The sequence below is a fragment of the Monodelphis domestica genome, chromosome 3 (assembly GCF_027887165.1).
Source record: "Monodelphis domestica isolate mMonDom1 chromosome 3, mMonDom1.pri, whole genome shotgun sequence".
NCBI classification, from domain to species: Eukaryota; Metazoa; Chordata; class Mammalia; order Didelphimorphia; family Didelphidae; genus Monodelphis; species Monodelphis domestica.
In genome coordinates, this window is record NC_077229.1 from 10261791 (window position 1) to 10278991 (window position 17201).

Sequence of the window (17201 nt, forward strand, 5' to 3'; positions counted from 1 at the left end):
GATAAGAAGTAAGAACTTTTCCTTCTTCCTTGTTACCCTCCTTTCTCTCCCCTTTCCCATCAATAAGCCTAAACTGTTTAGATGTTTGCCCTCTTGTCACTTTCCCTTTAACAAACCGACCATAACAATACTCATCAAATTCTGATCAACTTCCTTCCTTCCTTCCTTCCTTCCTTCCTTCCTTCCTTCCTTCCTTCCTTCCTTCCTTCCTTCCTTCCTTCCTTCCTTCCTTCCTTCCTTCCTTCCTTCCTTCCTTCCTTCCTTCCTTCCTTCCTTCCTTCCTTCCTTCCTTCCTTCCTTCCTTCTTTCCTTCCTTCCTTCCTTCCTTCCTTTCTTCTTTTTCTCTGTCTTAGAATCAATACTTTGTATCAGTTTTTAAGGCAGAAGAATGGTAAGGGTTAGACCATGATGGTGAAGTGACTTGCCCAGCTAGGAAGTGTCTAAAGCTGGATTTCAGCTTCTGTCTCCAGGCTGGGCTCTCAATCCACTGAGTCATCTCATTGCTGACATTCTTGATTGATGGGGATCCCAGGATCCCAGATGTAGATCTGGAAGTGACTTCAAAAACAAGGAAGTCCAGCTTACTCCCTTTATTGAGCAGGAAATCGAGGCCCAGAGCTTTTAGATGATTTTCTTCTCTGGCCTCTGCTGAGAAGCCAGTTCACTGAAAGTAATTTCCTTTTAAGAGATTTCATTGATTCTTCAGCCCTGAACAGAAGTGGTTTTGTGTGTTTATCACTGCTTTTCAAACCCAGCCCAACCTTCTTTACACTTTATTCCAAATCCTTCCCCTCCCATTATCCTATGGCACAGGTAGATTTCCTGATTGGATAATCCATAGTCCATCATTTTGATTTTTAGCACTCCTGGTGCCCCATGCCATGCGATGCCCTTCTTGCCTCCTCTCCCTTTGGGAGTCCCTCGTTTTCTTCATATTCTCACCTTGACATGAAGGCTCTCTCAGTTCCCTGAGCACATGATGCCTCCCATTTCCAGAAACCAATGACCTTCCAGTTTTCCATATGTATACCTGTACATTAAATACTCTCTCCATATACTATGGCCTCCTGAAGGGCAGAGAGTTATTCAATGGTCCTGGGTCTAACACAGTTGTCCCTCAGGCCCTTTCAACCATGTCTGACTTTGTGGTCTTGTTGGGGGGTTTCTTGGCACAATATCTGGGTCATGATGGACAGTTACTAATTGAGAAGTGCTTTTTACACAGATAACTGAGAAGAGAGGCAGCTGGGTGGCTCAGTGGATAGAGAGCCAGGTCTAGAGTTGGGAGGTTCTGGGTTCAAATGTGCCATAAGGCATTTCCTAGCTGTGTGACCCTGGGCAAGTCAGTTCACCCCCATTGCCTAGTACTTACTGCTCTTCTGTCTGAGAACCAATACACAGTATTGATTCTAATATAGAAGATGAGAGATTTTTTAAAGAACAAAAAAGAAATAACTGAGAAGTCAGTGTTTTCTAGAAGACACAAACATGTATTTTGGTGTTCCCAGTGCTGAGAACCAGAGATTGGAATGAGAAGAAGCCTGTTAACAAGGCATGAACTCCTCGGGAGAGGACAAGGAATGACTTGGGACCTCAGAGAGGGCTGTGACAGAAGAGCTGGACCTGTGAGAGGACGAAGAGTGAGCCCTGATGTGGGTAAGAGCCAGCTATTGGGACTTCTGTGATTGTCTTTAGGATTAAGTCCATCCCCTCCTGCCTCCCCCAGGGCACTCCCAGATTGAGTCCCCAAAGGTCTGACTCCACCAGCTAATGGCACTGGCTGTGCCGACACCTCCCTGTGCAGGTGGTGCCAGACCCTGTGGAAGAGGCATGAAGGAAGAGAGAATTTCAAGCATGCAAGACAGAATGCTGGTGACATCATCTGTCAATCAAGGAGAACATTCCCAGAAAAGACAGTTGAAGGCAAGCCAGACTAAAGGGGGAAGAAGCTCTGAACTGGACCCCTAGGCTGCAGGACCCATGGGGGAGCTTCTGGAGCTAGGCTGAGAAAGAACTTAACTTTTGTTGGTGGCTTAGACTGTGAAGAACTGATTGTATATTGGAGATTTGAGTTTGAAGAAAAAAGAAAGAAGATTAAACAGTTGTCCTCCCATCTCCCTGGCAGATGTCTGTGTCACAGCTGTAACAGGACTGACATTTCCTAAAATCCTCCTAAGCCTCATCATGGATTAGGGGAAATCGTACCCCTCTCACCTGAATTTCCATCCTTGTCCTGTTTTTCCCAATGAACCTCCTTACCTGAGAAAGAGGGAAAAAGGATCTTCTCTAAACCTCACAGTTCACCTTTGAGCTACAGAGAAAGGTGGCTGACTAGCGGGGGAGGGGAAGGAGGGAGTGTAGGAAATCTCTTGATCTATTAGCCATCAGTAGTGATCCACAGGCAAGCCGAGAGCATCCCCTCCAGGAGTATCTCTGCACATCTCACAAGTGTCTCTATCTCCATTACAAGTAGGCACTTTGAGGTTTCCCCTAGTATGTCTCCAGTCAGGCAGAGTATCTCAATTATTACTACTGGAAATATCTCCTAGATTATATTTCTATTTGTAAACCTCAAAATTTCTTAGACTTATAAATGTTGGAAATTTCACCATTGGGAAATTTCATACTTGAAAAATTTCCTATTGATAGTGGGTCTTGGCTATTGGAATGTGAACCCCATTGGCATGAGAGTTCCCTCCTCCTCCCTTCTTAAGATTACTTTAGGACAGAAACCTTTTGCTGAACAATGGAAAGGGCTTTGATCTATGCTTAAGCATAGAACAGGAATTTCTTTGAGTCATGATTGATTTTAGACTTGATACAATGGAGATACTTGGAATCAATCTCCACCCTATTCAGTCCTAACAGGATTGAGTAAGGGCTGCAGCCTAGATCAAAATTTAATTATTCCAATCTCTACCCTACTCAGGTTAACAGGATTTAGGAAGGGCTGTAGCAAAGGATCAAAGATTTAATTATTTGAGAATATGACCTTCAACAGACATGTGCAAAGCCAGAGACCTCTGGGCAGTCCTGGGTTAAGCTAGAGCCTCCATTGGCACAGGGAAAATGATGGACAGTGATTGGTGAATGTGAGAACTGAGGGGAGGCAACTTGGATGGTTTCCTTAAAGAGAGAGGGGTCTGGAGACTGAGGAGGGAGGGTTGAGGAGTTTGTCGGAGTGGTTGCGGTGTGCTCTGAGAAGGTTGCGCTGAAGGAAGCTGAAAGTGGGGGCCCCGGAGACTGTTTCTCCATTTTTGGTCACGTGAGTAATAGGGACTGATCTCCTTTCATTGCCAAAGCTATCTAAGGGCTTGGGCCTTTTGGCCCAGCCTAAACAGAAGGGGTATTTAAGCCCTATTCCCTTCTCTCCCCTTTCTCTCTCCCTCTATCTCTCTATCTCTAATTCCTTTCTTCCTCCTGTTTGTAATTAAAACTCCATAAAAGGTTGATGGCTGACTTGAGTTTTCATTAAGGAATTACATAGCTGAATTCCTTGGGGACCTTAAATTAATATATATCAGTCTTTTAAAAGTCATTTCCTTGTCACATCTTAGAACGCCCCCAGGGCGTTTCACTTCCACAGTCACTCAGAGGGTTCAACAGCTCACAGCAGCTCCTGCCAGGGCTTCCTCTCCTACCACAGTAAGCAGAATCTTGACTTAATGACAGCAGAGAGCAAAGAGACGATTCCTCTGGGAAGGGCTGCCAGGCTGGGCTGCTGGGAAGCCTCCGACCCAGGAAAGGCTGAGCAAAGGCTGCAGCCATCGTCGACCTCCCCCAGCACGACTGTGCCTGTCTCTGGCTTCTTCTCAGCACTGACTTTGAAGGCCTGACCAGGCTTTGGCTGTGAGTCCTGTCCATCACTCAGCTCTGTCTTCCTTTAGGTCTTCCTTGCTGTTCCCTGTCAAATCCCCATCCTTCTGGCAGTGGGATCCAAGTGATATGGAGATCTAATCCCCCCTCCATGCAGATGGCCCTCGGCAGGGTCTGGGTCTCCCTCAGGGACTCCTTCAGGATGCTGGGCTGACACAAATGGCCCCAGACTCAGCTGAGAGGCTGCCCAAAGCCCGCTGAGGAGCATCCTATGAGGGACTACCCAAGCATCTGCCAGGAAGCAGGTTAAACCTTGGGACACTCTGACACAAAAAGATCCCGTCCCCTCCACGGTGGCCTCTGGAAGGCAGGGAGGTCTGGACTCTCATCCTGGCTGTGGCTCTCTCAGAGGGGAGAGAAGCCACAAGGTAGGAAGATAGAGACAGGATAGAAGTTTTGGATACCACGAGGGAGATGATGGAGTCCAATTAGAGATATGAGGTGGTCAGAATGAGTCTTTATTAATTATCAATGAGCCACAGCCAAGCTCTGATCAAAGGACCATTCCATAGGCTTTTACCAGTCCAGAGATCCATATTTAATACCACACAGGTCAGAGAGATGAATAGAGAAAGATTAAAGATGGAGCTTGGCCATAGGCCAAGCTCCTGCAAGGACAGCCATCAGCTAGCCTGAAAGAGGAGAAGAGAGAGAAGGCGGAGTTTGCTGGGCTAAATATAGTATTCGATATGCAAATATACACAGTACATAGGGATGATTCTCATTGGTTAATGACAAGGCATAGGTGTGGTTTCTCTTAACCAGGTGAGAACAAAGAAACCTGTTTTCCCGCCGAACCTGGGAGAAGCTGGGGTCAAGGGTCAGAGGACTTCCCAGCCATGTGCAATACTGAGCATGCTCAAGACTGAGCATGCTCTTTTAAGGCAATCTGCACATACCCACTGTTCCCCTTGCCCATAGCTAGGCGTGGACTGATACACTGGCCCTCCTCAGGCCAAGCACAGTACCTGGCACTTAGCAGAGAACAAAGAAACATTTCATTGGTTCATTGATTGACTGAATGTCTGAGAACCTGTGACTTTTCAGAGGTGCAATGATTAAAGGATACATGGAGTCAACTGCCACAGGGTTATGTGGAAAGCCCATTTATTTGCACAAATTTTGATCCAAGACACAGATAATATTAATATTTATAAATAACAAATTAATCAAATATATAGATGATCTACTATTGGCTTCAACAGACACAGAAGCACATCAGGAATATACTAAAAACATTCTTTTGGAATTGCACAAAATAGGGCATCAGATTTTGAAGGATAAAGTTCAGTGGTTTCTCCCTATAGTAGAATATTTGGGGTTCATCCTGACAGTGGGTGCCCATTCTATTTCTCCCAAACAAAATGAAAATATTTAAAATTTAAGCACTCCTACCACTAAAAACAGTTGAGAGCAATTTTAGAAGCAACAGGGTTTTGTAGACAATGGATTCTTTGCTATAGGGAAATTACTAAGCCCCTTGTAGCACTTACAAGGGATTTGGTCCCTGAACCTCTCAAATTAGAGCCAGAATACCTGTCAGGTCTATCAGATCTAAAACAGGCTATCCTGTCAGCCTCTGCTCTAGGCATCCCAGATTACAACAAGCAATTTACTTTCTATGTACATGAGTGAAGAGGGGTAGTTTCAGGTGTTTTAACTCAGACTTTGGGGCCTTCTCGGTGTTCAATTCCTTATTATTCTGCCCAACTGGACCCAGTAGCATCAGGAATACCACCATGTCTTAGAGGAATAGCTGCTACAACCTTACTAGTGACAAAAACTGTTGATCTGGTATTAGGATGCCCATTAATAATTATGTGTCCACAAGAAGTAGAAGAATTGTTGCTAAGGCATAGAACGCAGTCATTCTCAGATCAGAGAATTACAAGGTTTGAAATAACTTTGTTAAATAGCGAAAACATTACCTTACAATGCTGTACAACCATTAATCCTGCCACCTTGCTTCCAGATTTACAACATCAGGAGAACCATTACACAGTTGTGAAACACTAGTGTCCATGGCAAAAAAGCTTTAAGATAATCTCTTGGACACTCCCTTAGACAATCCAGATCTGGTCTTATTTATTGATGGTTCCTCTTTTATAAGGGATTGCATACACTAGACTAGAACTGCTGTAGTCACAGAATTTGTCACCGAGTGGTCAGCTTCACTGCTTTCTAATATTAGCACTAAAGGAGCAGAACTCATAGCTCTGAAACATGCCTGTATAATTGCCAAGGGTCAAAAGGCAACAATTTATATGGACTCTAGATGTGCTTTTGGCATTTGTCACTCAGTCAGAATGCTATAGCTCCAGAGAGGATTTATAACCTCAACTGGAAAATCTATAGCTAATGCAGAAATTATTAATGTAGTTCTTTCTGCTCTCCAGCTGCCTGAAGCCCTAGCTGTAATTCATTGTTCTGCCCATACAGGTGGCACTGACCTTGTCTCTAGGGGAAATGATTGAGCAGATGCTGCTGCAAAGCTAGCAGCCATAGAAGGACCTGAATTAATTTTAACATTAACAACCACTGATGACTTAAATTTATCACTTTCCTATAATGAAAAAAGGGTGGGAAAATGGAAACAAAAATTTAAAGCAAAGCAGATTAATGGAGTATGGGTTTAATCTGAAGGAAATCCCCTGTTCTCTAGAAGTTTCTATCACCAAATTTGCCAATCTATTCATAAAAATGGTCTCTTTGGCACCCAGGGCATCGTGGCCTCTGTTAAGAAAGTATGGATAGCCCTTGGTATAATTGCTATAGGCTCTAAAGTGTATACAGCCTGCTTTACCTGCCAAGCATATAACAAACATGCCTTTCATGGCAAAACCTTTGATGGGTGTCCCCTGTCTTACACACTTTTTAAGCATCTACAGATAGATTTCATAACAATGTCAAATGCTGGACATTATAAATTTTGTCTAGTCATAATAGAGCAATTGACCAGATGGCTGGAATCATTTCCTGCAACCCGAGCCACAGTGGCTTTTGTTGCTAAGGTGCTTTTAAAAGAAATTATTCCTCGTTTTGGCCTGCCAGCACATATTGATTCAGATAGAGGAAGTCATTTTAGTGATTCTCTTGTTAATCAGATATATTCTTGCTTGGTGATAACTCCCAAATTCCATGTTCCATATCATCCCCAGAGCTCAGGGCAAGTTGAATGAATGAACAGAGAACTTAAAAGCCAGAGCTTCCTCTCCTGCCACAGTAAGCAGAATCAGGAGTAATGAAAGCAGAGAGCAAAGAGATGTTTCCTCTGGGAAGGGCTGCCAGGCTGAGCTACTGGGAAGCCCTTGACCCAGGAAAGGCTGAGCAAAGGCTGCAGCCAATATCAACCTCCCCCAGCAAGGAGGTGACTGTGTCTGGCTTCTTTTCAGCACTGACTTTGGAGGCCTGACCAGGCTTTGGCTGTAAGTCCTGTCCATCACTCCCCTCTGCCTTCCTTTAGCTCTTCCTCTCTGTTCCCTGTCAAATCCCTACCCTTGTGGCAATGGATCCTAGAGATACGGAGATCTCATCCCCCTTCCATGAAGATGGCCCTAGGCAGGGTCTGCATCTCCCTCAGGGATTCCTTCAGGATGCTGGGGGAACACGAATGGCCCCAGACTCAGCTGAGAGGCCCCCTGAGGAGTGCCGTACGAGGGACTGCCCAGACATCTGCCAGGAAGCAGGTTAAACCATGGAACACTCTGATACAAAAAGATCCCATCCCCTCCATGGTGGCCTCTGGAAGGCAGGGAGGTCTGGACTCTCATCCTGGCCTTGCTCAGGCCAAGCACAGTGCCTGGCACTTAGCAGAGAAAAAAGAAACATTTCATTGGTTCATCGATTGACTGAATGTCTGAGAACCTGTGACTTCTCAGAGGTGCAATGATTAAAGTTCCTGGAGATTGGATATTAATTCATAGTTATGTGTTAGTAAATGTGAGAGAGAGAGAGACAGAGACACAGAGACAGATACAAAGAGACAGAGAGAGAGACACAGAGACAGAGATAGACAGAGACAGACAGACAGAGACAGACAGACAGAGATACAGACAGACAGAGACAGGGATCCCCGGGCTTCCCTTCCCTTCTAGGTGCCGATGCTCCCTCTGGGCAGCAGACCCAGGTCTCGTGTCAGGGAAGGTCAGGCCCAGGAGAGAACACCAGCACCAGCCCTGGAAGAGACCAGCTTCCTGGCTCTGGCCAGGCTTTTCCCCTCCTCCTCAGAGTCTCTGGCTGACCTCTTTCAGCTTCAGTCCTGCATTCTAAACATGCCAGCACAGAGTATTCTGGACAGCCTCTCCCAGACCTCTCCAGCCCCTGCCAGAAGGCCGCACAGACAGACCTGCAGAGTCACTGCAAGGTGGGGCAGCTTTCCCGAATCTGGTTTTCAAACTGAATCAGTCATTAAGTTTCTATTACACTGACCCTGCGGGCTTGTGGGGGAGCCCAGAAGGCCTGGAAGCTGAGCCCAGCTGGGCCTGGGGAGCTCCATGAGGATGGCAGACAGGACAGGCTGGCCTGAACCAGAGAGCAGAGTTTCCTGTAGGTCCAGGAGCCCCAGCAGGCTGGGATGGGGCAGCGGGCAGGGCTGGGCTCTGGGAAGGCTCGAAAGCCAGGAAGAACCTTTCCCCAGTGAGAGGCCACAATTTCTGTCCCTGGAACACAGCCCTGGATCAGTGCCTGCTAGCAGAGTGTGCTGAGGGCAGGAGGCCAGGCCAGGGAAGGGGCTGAGGACAGGGGCTGCTCTGGGTGCCTCAGGCTGGGGCTCAAGGGAGGCTCTGCCTTTGGGTGGGATGAACATAAGAGGCAGCAGAGACCTCCCTCTGCCTGGAGGCCCTGAGCTCTGCCTCCTTGTGAACTGGATGTGGGTCTTGTAGCCAGCAGGGGACGCTGTGGGGCTTTTTCTGGACAAGCAGTGAGGGCCTAAGGAGGGAAAGAGCCCAGCTGGCTGTGCCTGTGACTACTTTGAGCCCTGTGATCCCCCCTGGATGACGTCTCAGCTGGGCTGGGCCCAGTGACTCCAACAACCCCCCTGCATGAAGGGCTGCCCCCCTGGGACCCCGAGAGAGGATGCAGGTGGGGTCTGGAGGAGGCTGGAGCAGGTCCAGATTTGCATCAATCCGCGCCTGCCCCTCAGCCACCATCACAGGGTAACCAGGAGAGAATAAGAGGGAGCTGAGAGAGGCCAGACTCAGCTGGGAGCTCTTTGAAGCTGAGCTCTCGGGTCCTCTCGCCATGGCCTGGCCTCTTGTCTGTCTCTCACTGCTCTCCTTCTGCTCAGGTCAGGACCATCCCAGACCTCCCCTTTGGCCTCCTCCTCCCTCCCTGTTCTTGCCTCTCAGGAGGATCTCAAAGCACCTTCTGGCTTCCTCCTTGTTCAGGGTCATTAATGAGTCTCTCTGTTTGCAGGCTCCCTCTCCCAGGCTGTGGTGACTCAGCCTCCCTCTGCCTCTGCAGCCCTGGGGAGCTCGGCCAGACTCTCCTGCACCCTGAGCAGTGAACTCAGTGGTAGAAATGTTTATTGGCACCAGCAGAGCCCAGGAAAGGCCCCTCGGTACCTCCTGTATATCTATAGCAGTGGAGGTACAGGCAGGGGCGACGGGATCCCTGAGCGCTTCTCTGGCTCCGGATCTGGGACTAACCGATTCCTGTCCATCAGCAACGTCGAGCCGGAGGATGAAGCCGATTATTTCTGCCAGTCATATTATGGCAGTGGTAGTAGCTTTCGTTTTACACAGTGATACATTCAGTGAGGAAGTGGGACAAAAACCTCCTTGTCAGGCCTGCAGCAGCTGCTCGCTTGTCCCCAGGCTCCTGAGCAACACCAGGGTGCTGCTAGGGGAGAGTCAGCTGTTCTTTCCCTCCCAGTCTCTGTCCTCTTTCTCTCTGTCTGTCTCCCTGTCTTTCAAACTTTCCCTCTCCATTTCTGTCTCTGTCTCTTTTTCTGGCTCTTTCCTTCTTTCTCTCTGTGTGTGTCTCTATTTTACCCAGTTCAGCAGTGACTTGCCCAAGGTCACACAGACTAAAGCTGGAACTCAGGTCTTCTCACCCCATCACCAGTATTTCCCTCCATGTCCCAGCCTCCTTTGGGATGACCAAGACACCAGAGGAGTGATTCCGTTTAGCCTTCAGGGCTCAGGATTTGGCTGGTGGAGAGGAGCTGAGAGGAAGCTCCCTGCCATGCTCTCGCTGTGCCCCAGTTTGCTCTCAGGGAATAGAATCTTGTTTGTATGAGGGGATCCCTTGAACCCCTGCCAGTGCTCATGAGTCCCTGACCAGAGACACCCTCCAGGGGAAGAAAAAGGGAAATGACGATTTCAGGAAGGAAATGGGAATAATGTTTGGAAATGATCAAATAAAATAATGTTCAAAAAACCCTTAATTATTAAATATTCATTTTCATCTTTACAATGCCTAAGTCTTGGACCTTCTAGGACGTCATCTTCATGAACAGTGAGAGAGCCAACAATCTACACATTCTATTGTCTTCCTCTTTATAAAGATGTGAAAAACAGGGGCCTTCTCCAGGAAGGGGAACATTCCCTCAGAAACTGTGTTTTCACCCTCAGGCTCCTAGTAATGTCCCTTCAAGGAGCCCCAAAACTCTGGCTACTAAGAGATTTCAGAAACTCTCTGCCCTGCCTGCCCAGGCCCCAGACTCTAAAGGACCCACTGTTAAACCCGGCCTGTGGAACATGTGCAGATCAGGAGAAGGCATGAGGAGTACCCTGAGCCTGACCTGGAAGCTGGACAGCCCACAAACCTTGGTAGCCTATGCATCTGGGACCCATCTGGGCTGGAGATATTTGTTCAGTTCTCTATCTCAGGCTATCACTGTGCTATTGTAAAGGATAAAATTAATGGTTTGACAATGATTATATGAAAGTGTGGTCATCAGTATTTATTATATCTTGGGTCAGAAAAATTTATTTACAAATGATGAGGAAACAATAAAGAAGAGAAATGTGAGGGGGATGGAGAAGTTATTGATTAGCTCTCAACCAAGAAGGCTGATAGTGAGTAACCACATAGCCTCCTCCAAGATGGAAGTTAGTCTCTCCAGAAGGTAGGAAAGTGAAAAGCCTTTCACTCACTCAAGGAAGCAATCTAGGAGTCAGAGTCCAAGTAGAAGCTGAGCTTGAAGCCAGCAAAACTCCCTTGAAGACTATCCAAGACTATCTCCAGAAGACAATCTCTTCACACTATCTTCTCTAAGACAATTCCCACCAAAGGAGTATGGGGTTTGCTTTGATGGTGACTCCTTGTCCCTTCCCCTCTTCACAGGGGCCAATTACAGTTTACAAATTATCTATCACTGCCCAGTAGGCAGTATCTATGGGATCACCTTCTCACCTGTAAGAGTTAAATTAATGTCCAATACTTCAAGTATTATTTCATGAAGTTTATTACATGACAAAATAGAACCATGTGACTAAGTTTTCTACCTGCTCAAAAATCCTTGCTCCATCAAAGCTGCCACCATAAGGAAAAGAGGGAGAGAGATGGACCTCCACCCAATTTATATCCTGTCTACCTCAGCATGTAATGAAAGGAATTGCGTGGAGTTCTGGGAATCATAGTTTTGCTGGGGATCATAGTTTTTTTAGGGTAACAGATTCCAATTACACACACCTCTAAGGTGTTAACTCTTATCATATACAAGATTCTCACTGATCGAGTTATCACCTACTTTAGCAAATGACTTGCCAACTCTCTTACTTAGTGTTGAGTTATAGAGTTATCACTCATTTTAGCAAGTGACTTGCAAACTCCCTTACAGTGTTAACTCCAGAAAGAATTCTCTTTTCACAGTGACAAGAACTGTTGTGCCATATAGAACAGTCATAACCAGCCTAATCCTCAGACTGGACCACTGGGATGGTGAGGGCACCCTTGTTTCCCAGGAGGGACCCAGAAAAACAGGCAGGGACCCCTGATGAAGGATTGTTGGCTCTATAGATCAGAGTGCTGGGAGCATGGCCAGATTTCTGATGGAACCAGTAAGGACAGAGGCCAGTGATTAGTGCCCCTGCACTGGAGCACCAGGTCAAGGTGAAGGTTCTTCCTTGGATCACAGTCAGAGAAGGTCCCTGAGTCGCCACCACCTGAGATGTGAACCCTGAAAACAACAGGACAGAGATGAAGATGGGGCTGTCAATGGGGGGGGGGATCTTTGCTTCCTGCCCACCTCAGCCCTCATCCACTCCTCAGAGCCCAGAGTCTCCCCCAAAACCTGTGCAGAGAGAGAGGAGCATCAAGAGGGGAGTCAAGGCCCTCATGTTACTTCTCTGTTTCTGGACTCTCAGAGCTAGGGCTGGGTTCCTGCCAGTCCTTCTCATTCCCCCAGACCCAGGAGCATGGAAGGCTTTTTCCTGCCAGTGTTCCCAGTGTCATGGCTAGTTTTTAGAGGGTGAAGCAGGGCATAACTTTCCCTCGAACCTACCCCATGGGGCACAGGCAGGAAGCAGCTACTGGACTAGCCCCCACCTGACATATATAGGACCAACTTATTCACTTTTGGAGAAGCTCCTATGACTTCTGACATGTGATGAGGCCCTGCCAGGACTCACCTTTCGCAGTCCCACACTGTTCTCCATTGTGACCAGGCATGAGAGCCAACAGATGTCAAGTAGGAAGCATCAAGGCTACAGAGCTTGTGGCAGATACCTGAACAGGCCACTCATGCCAGTCTTTATGGCCTGTTAGCCTCAATTTCCTCTGGTGTAAAAATGAGCCTTAGAAGGAATGGCAAACCACTGGGGCGTCTGTGCCCCCAAATCCCCAGTGGGGTCGGGATGAGTCACATAAGGCTGACAAAACTGAATGTTGGTCCTGGGGAATCGGCGTCCTGCTGCCCAGAGAGCAAAGACCTCATCCCTGCCTCTGATTAATGACCCTGAAGGTGATGGAATATCAATGCAAATGGAAGAACCGCACGTCATTCCTGTATATTAACCGGAAGAAGGAAATGAGTTTTATTATGTCTGTGCAGAGCCAACTCGAAGTAGAAGTACATGAGCTTTTAGTGGAGAAAAAGCACGCCGTAACAGAAGAAGGACATTTTACAGACTAATTGATCTCCCAGGGAAAGATTTCTGTGTTTGTGGAAGCTTTGGGGAGAAGCTTATTCCATGACCCAAAGCTTTCTCTGTGAATGCCTTGAGCCCTTCAGTGATGAGAGGTAGAGAAGAAGAACCAGAAGGAGGAGCAGCCATGAGCAAGAATGGGGGCAGCTTGGACTTTCCCTTTGACTGCCCCGAGGAGACACAATTTCTGGAGACACATCTGCAGAGTCACTGCAAGGTGGGGCAGCTTTCCAGAGTCTGGTTTTCAAACTGAATCAGTCATTATGTTTCTATTACGCTGACCCTGAAGGCTTGTGGGGGGAGCCCAGAAGGCCTGGAAGCTGAGCCCAGCTGGGCCTGGGGAGATCGATGAGGATGGCAGGCAGGACAGGCTGGCCTGAACCAGAAAGCAGAGTTTCCTGTAGGTCCAGGAGCCCCAGCAGGCCGGGATGGGCATCAGGCAGGGGCTGCGCTCTGGGAAGGCTCGAAGGTCAGGGAAGGAGAACCTTTGCTCAGTGAGAGGCCAAGATTTCTAGGGCTGAAACCCAGACTTGGATCAGTGCCTGCTAGCAGAGTGTGGTGAGGACAAGAGGCCAGGCTAGGGAAGGGGCTGAATACAGGGGCTGCTCTGGTGCCTCAGGCTGGGGCTCAAGAGAGGCCCCACTGTTGGGGGGAAGAACAGAAGAGGCAGCAGGAACCTTCCTCTGCCTGGGGGTACTGAGTTCTGCCTCTTTGTGGCCTGGATGTGGGTCCTGTAGCCAACAGGGGACGCTGTGGGGCTGGTCCTGGGCAGGCAGTTACTCTATGAATGATAAAGGGTTATTTTGTTATTGCAGTTGTTTGCATTTCACTTTTTTTTGTAACTGTAATGTTTGACTTGCATTGTTGCAAGAACTTTCCTTACTTTCTCCTTTTATTTTTCCTGTATTTCTCTCTGTCCTTAGCGTAGATTATAGCTTAGTTTAGCTTTAGAATAAGAATAGTTAGGTGTTTGCTTCATTTGAGAAAGGCGCGTCTCTAATAAATGTGTCTTTTCAAAGAAGCCCAGGAAGGATGTAAAATTAAATCTCAAATTAAGGGAATTAGTTGAGTTAAAGAAAAGGCTTGAGATAGAAGGAAGAAGTTGAGCCTCATACATAGAGCTTTAAAAAGCTATCAGGGCTCCTTTAATTTAGAGAGAGAATTTTGAAGAGGTCGGAGGTTTTGGATTCCTCAAGGCTGCCTGGGAAGAGTCGGTTGATAAACAGACACCCCTTGGATTTCCCTTGCTGAGGAAGGGAGTCCAGGGAGATGGCTTTGAGCTATTGGGAAGAATTTGGTGATAGAGAGTTTGGAAAATCTCTATAGAACTCTACATCCAAATCAAATACCTGTGCAGTACTCTGGAAATCCACTAGGTGGAGGCAAAGAACAAGTTCAATCAGAAGACAGTCTGTCTAACAGCTGACAGATAAGACCTTTCTCTGACTGGAGAGAGAGCAGGTTCTGCATTTCTAAATATATTCAATGAGATAAAGAAATGGATTCGTTTAATAATGGAGATAGTCAGTCTTTAGGGGTTTTTTTGAAGACAGACAGTAAGAGTTAAAGTATCCCCAATTAATCAGGGAAGACTTCTTGGGAGAGGCAGATTTGGTTCTGATTTAGATAGGTTAGACAGTTATTTTAGATTTAGGGTAAATAAATCAATACTCAATATATTTCCTACCTTTCCGTTTCCTTTTCCTTTCCCTGTTCTTTTTGAAATAATATGAATAAATAGGGTTTTTTTTTTTAAGAAAGCTATGCCCAGCCAAATACTTAAACTATTGGTCCAACCAAATTCTCAGTGGCCAAGAACCGAATCTCCATTAGCCTATCAATAACTATCTATACCAATTTAACAATAGCTCATATTTCCCATATCACCATCCTGCCTCCTGTATTCACGCAGCTCCAGTGGCTCCAAATGACTTCCAGAATGAATGTTCAAATCCTCTGCTTGGCTTTCACTGCCCTTCACTGGGTAGCCATTTTCTAGGCTTCTGGAATTGACCCTCCTTCTCCTTCCGCAAACCCCACCTATTCTTCCATCCAGTGACAATGGGCTCCCTGCTCTTCCTTACACAGTCACTGTCTCTCAACTCTGCCCATTCTCCCTGGCTGTCTTTCTAAGCTCAGAATTCCATCCTTGCTCATCCCCAGCTTCCTGCTTCTCTGATTTCCTTCAAGTCTCAGTAAAATCTGGCCTTCCTTTTGCAAAAAGTCTGTCTCAGAGATCCATCATCTTAATGCCTGCTTTCTGAGATTGTCTCTCATTGACCTGTTTTATGTCCAGTTTTTTTTTATTTTATTACTTGTTTGAGTGTCGTCCTGCACTTAGCCTCTGACGTCTATTCATTTAGGGGTTGCTTTTCCTTTTTTCTGTATCCATGAAACCTGGAACTATTGGGCACGTCATACATACTAATCAATTCCTTCCTTCCGTCCTTCATTTTCTCGGTCTTAGAATCAATACTTTGTATTGGTTTTTAAGGCAGAAGAATGGTAAGGGTTAGACCATGGTGGTGCAGTGACTTGCCCAGCTAGGAAGTGTCTAAAGCTGGGTTTGAGCTCCTGTCTCCAGGCTGGGCTCTCAATCCACCGAGTCATCTCCTTGCTGACATTCTTGATTGATGGGGATCCCAGGATCCCAGATGTAGATCTGGAAGTGACTTCAAAAACAAGGACGTCCAGTTCACTTAGTTTATTGAGCAGGAAAGGGAGGCCCAGAGCCTTTAGGTGATTTTCTTCTCTGGCCTCTGCTGAGAAGGCAGTTCACTGAAAGTAGTTTCCTTTTACGAGATTTCATTGATTCTTCAGCCCTGTACAGAAGTGGTTTTGTTTGTTTATCACAGATTTCAAACCCAGCCCAACCTTCCTCACACCTTATTCCAAATCCTTCCCCTCCCATTATCTTATGGCCAGGTATATGTCCTTCTGATTGGATGATCCATTGTCCATCAGCTTGATTTTAGCACTCCTGGTTCCCCATGCCATTCAATGCCCTTCTTGCCTCCTCTCCCTTTGGGAGACCCTCATTTTCTTTAGATTCTGACCTTGACGTGAAGGCTCTCCCAGTGCCCTGATCTCATGATGCCTCTCTTTCCCTGAAACCAATGACCTTCCCCTTTCCTATATTTATACCTGCACATTAAATACTCTCTCCGTATACTATATATACTCCCATATATATACTCCGTATACTCCCAAAGGACACAGAGTTCTTCCATGTTCCTGGGTCTAACACAGCTGTCCCTCAGGCACCTTCAGCCCTGTCTGACTCTTTGTCATCTCATTGGGGTGTTGTTGCCACAATATATGGGTTATGATGGACACTTACTAATTGTGGTTTTTTTCACATATAACTGAGAAGGGAGGCAGCTGGGTGCCTCAGTGGATGGAGAGTCAGGCCTAGAGTCGGGAGGTTCTAGGTTCAAATATGCCATCAGGCACTTGCTAGCTGTGTGACCCTGGATAAATCTCTTCACCCCCATAGCCTAGTTCTTACTTCTCTTCTGTCTTAGAATCAACATTGATGCTAAGATAGAAGATGAGAGACTTTCTTTTAAAGAAAAACAAATAACTGAGAACTCAGTGTCTTCTAGAGGACACAAACATGTATTTTGGTGTTCCCAGTGCTGAGAACCAGAGATTTGGATGAGAAGAAGCCTGTTAACAAGGCATGAACTCCTCGGGAGAGGACAAGGAATGACTTGGGACCTGAGAGGGGGCTCTGACAGAAGAGCTGGACCTGTGAGAGGACGAAGAGTGAGCCCTGATGTGGGTAAGAGCCAGCTAGTAGGATTTCTGTGATTGCCCTTAGGATTAAGTTCACCCCCCCTGCCTCCCCCAGGGCACTCCCAGATTGAGTCCCCAAAGGTCTGACTCCACCAGCTAATGGCACTGGGTGTCCCGACACCTCTCTGTGCAGGTGGTGCCAGACCCCTCCAGGACGTTTCCCTTCCACAGTCACTCAGAGGGTCCCAACAGCTCACAGCAGCTCCTGCCAGGGCTTCCTCTCCTGCCATAGTAAGCAGAATCTGGTCTAATGACAGAAGAGAGCAAAGAGACGTTTCCTCTGGGAAGGGCTGCCAGGCTGAGCTGCTGGGAAGCCTCTGACCCAGGAAAGGCTGAGCAAAGGCTGCAGCCATTGTTGACCTTCCCAGCAAGACTGTGCCTGTCTCTGGCTTCTTCTCAGCACTGGCTTTGGAGGCCTGACCAGGCTTTGGCTGTGAG

General features: G+C 47.0%; 1 gene segment (V, D, J or C); it reads left to right on the top strand.

Moving 5' to 3' along the window:
* Window positions 1-9022: 9022 nt before the first annotated feature.
* LOC100619812 (immunoglobulin lambda variable 4-69-like) lies at window positions 9023-9620 on the top strand. The segment is given in 2 exon segments: window positions 9023-9160; window positions 9289-9620. Coding segments are annotated over 2 exon segments (378 nt in total).
* Window positions 9621-17201: the final 7581 nt, after the last annotated feature.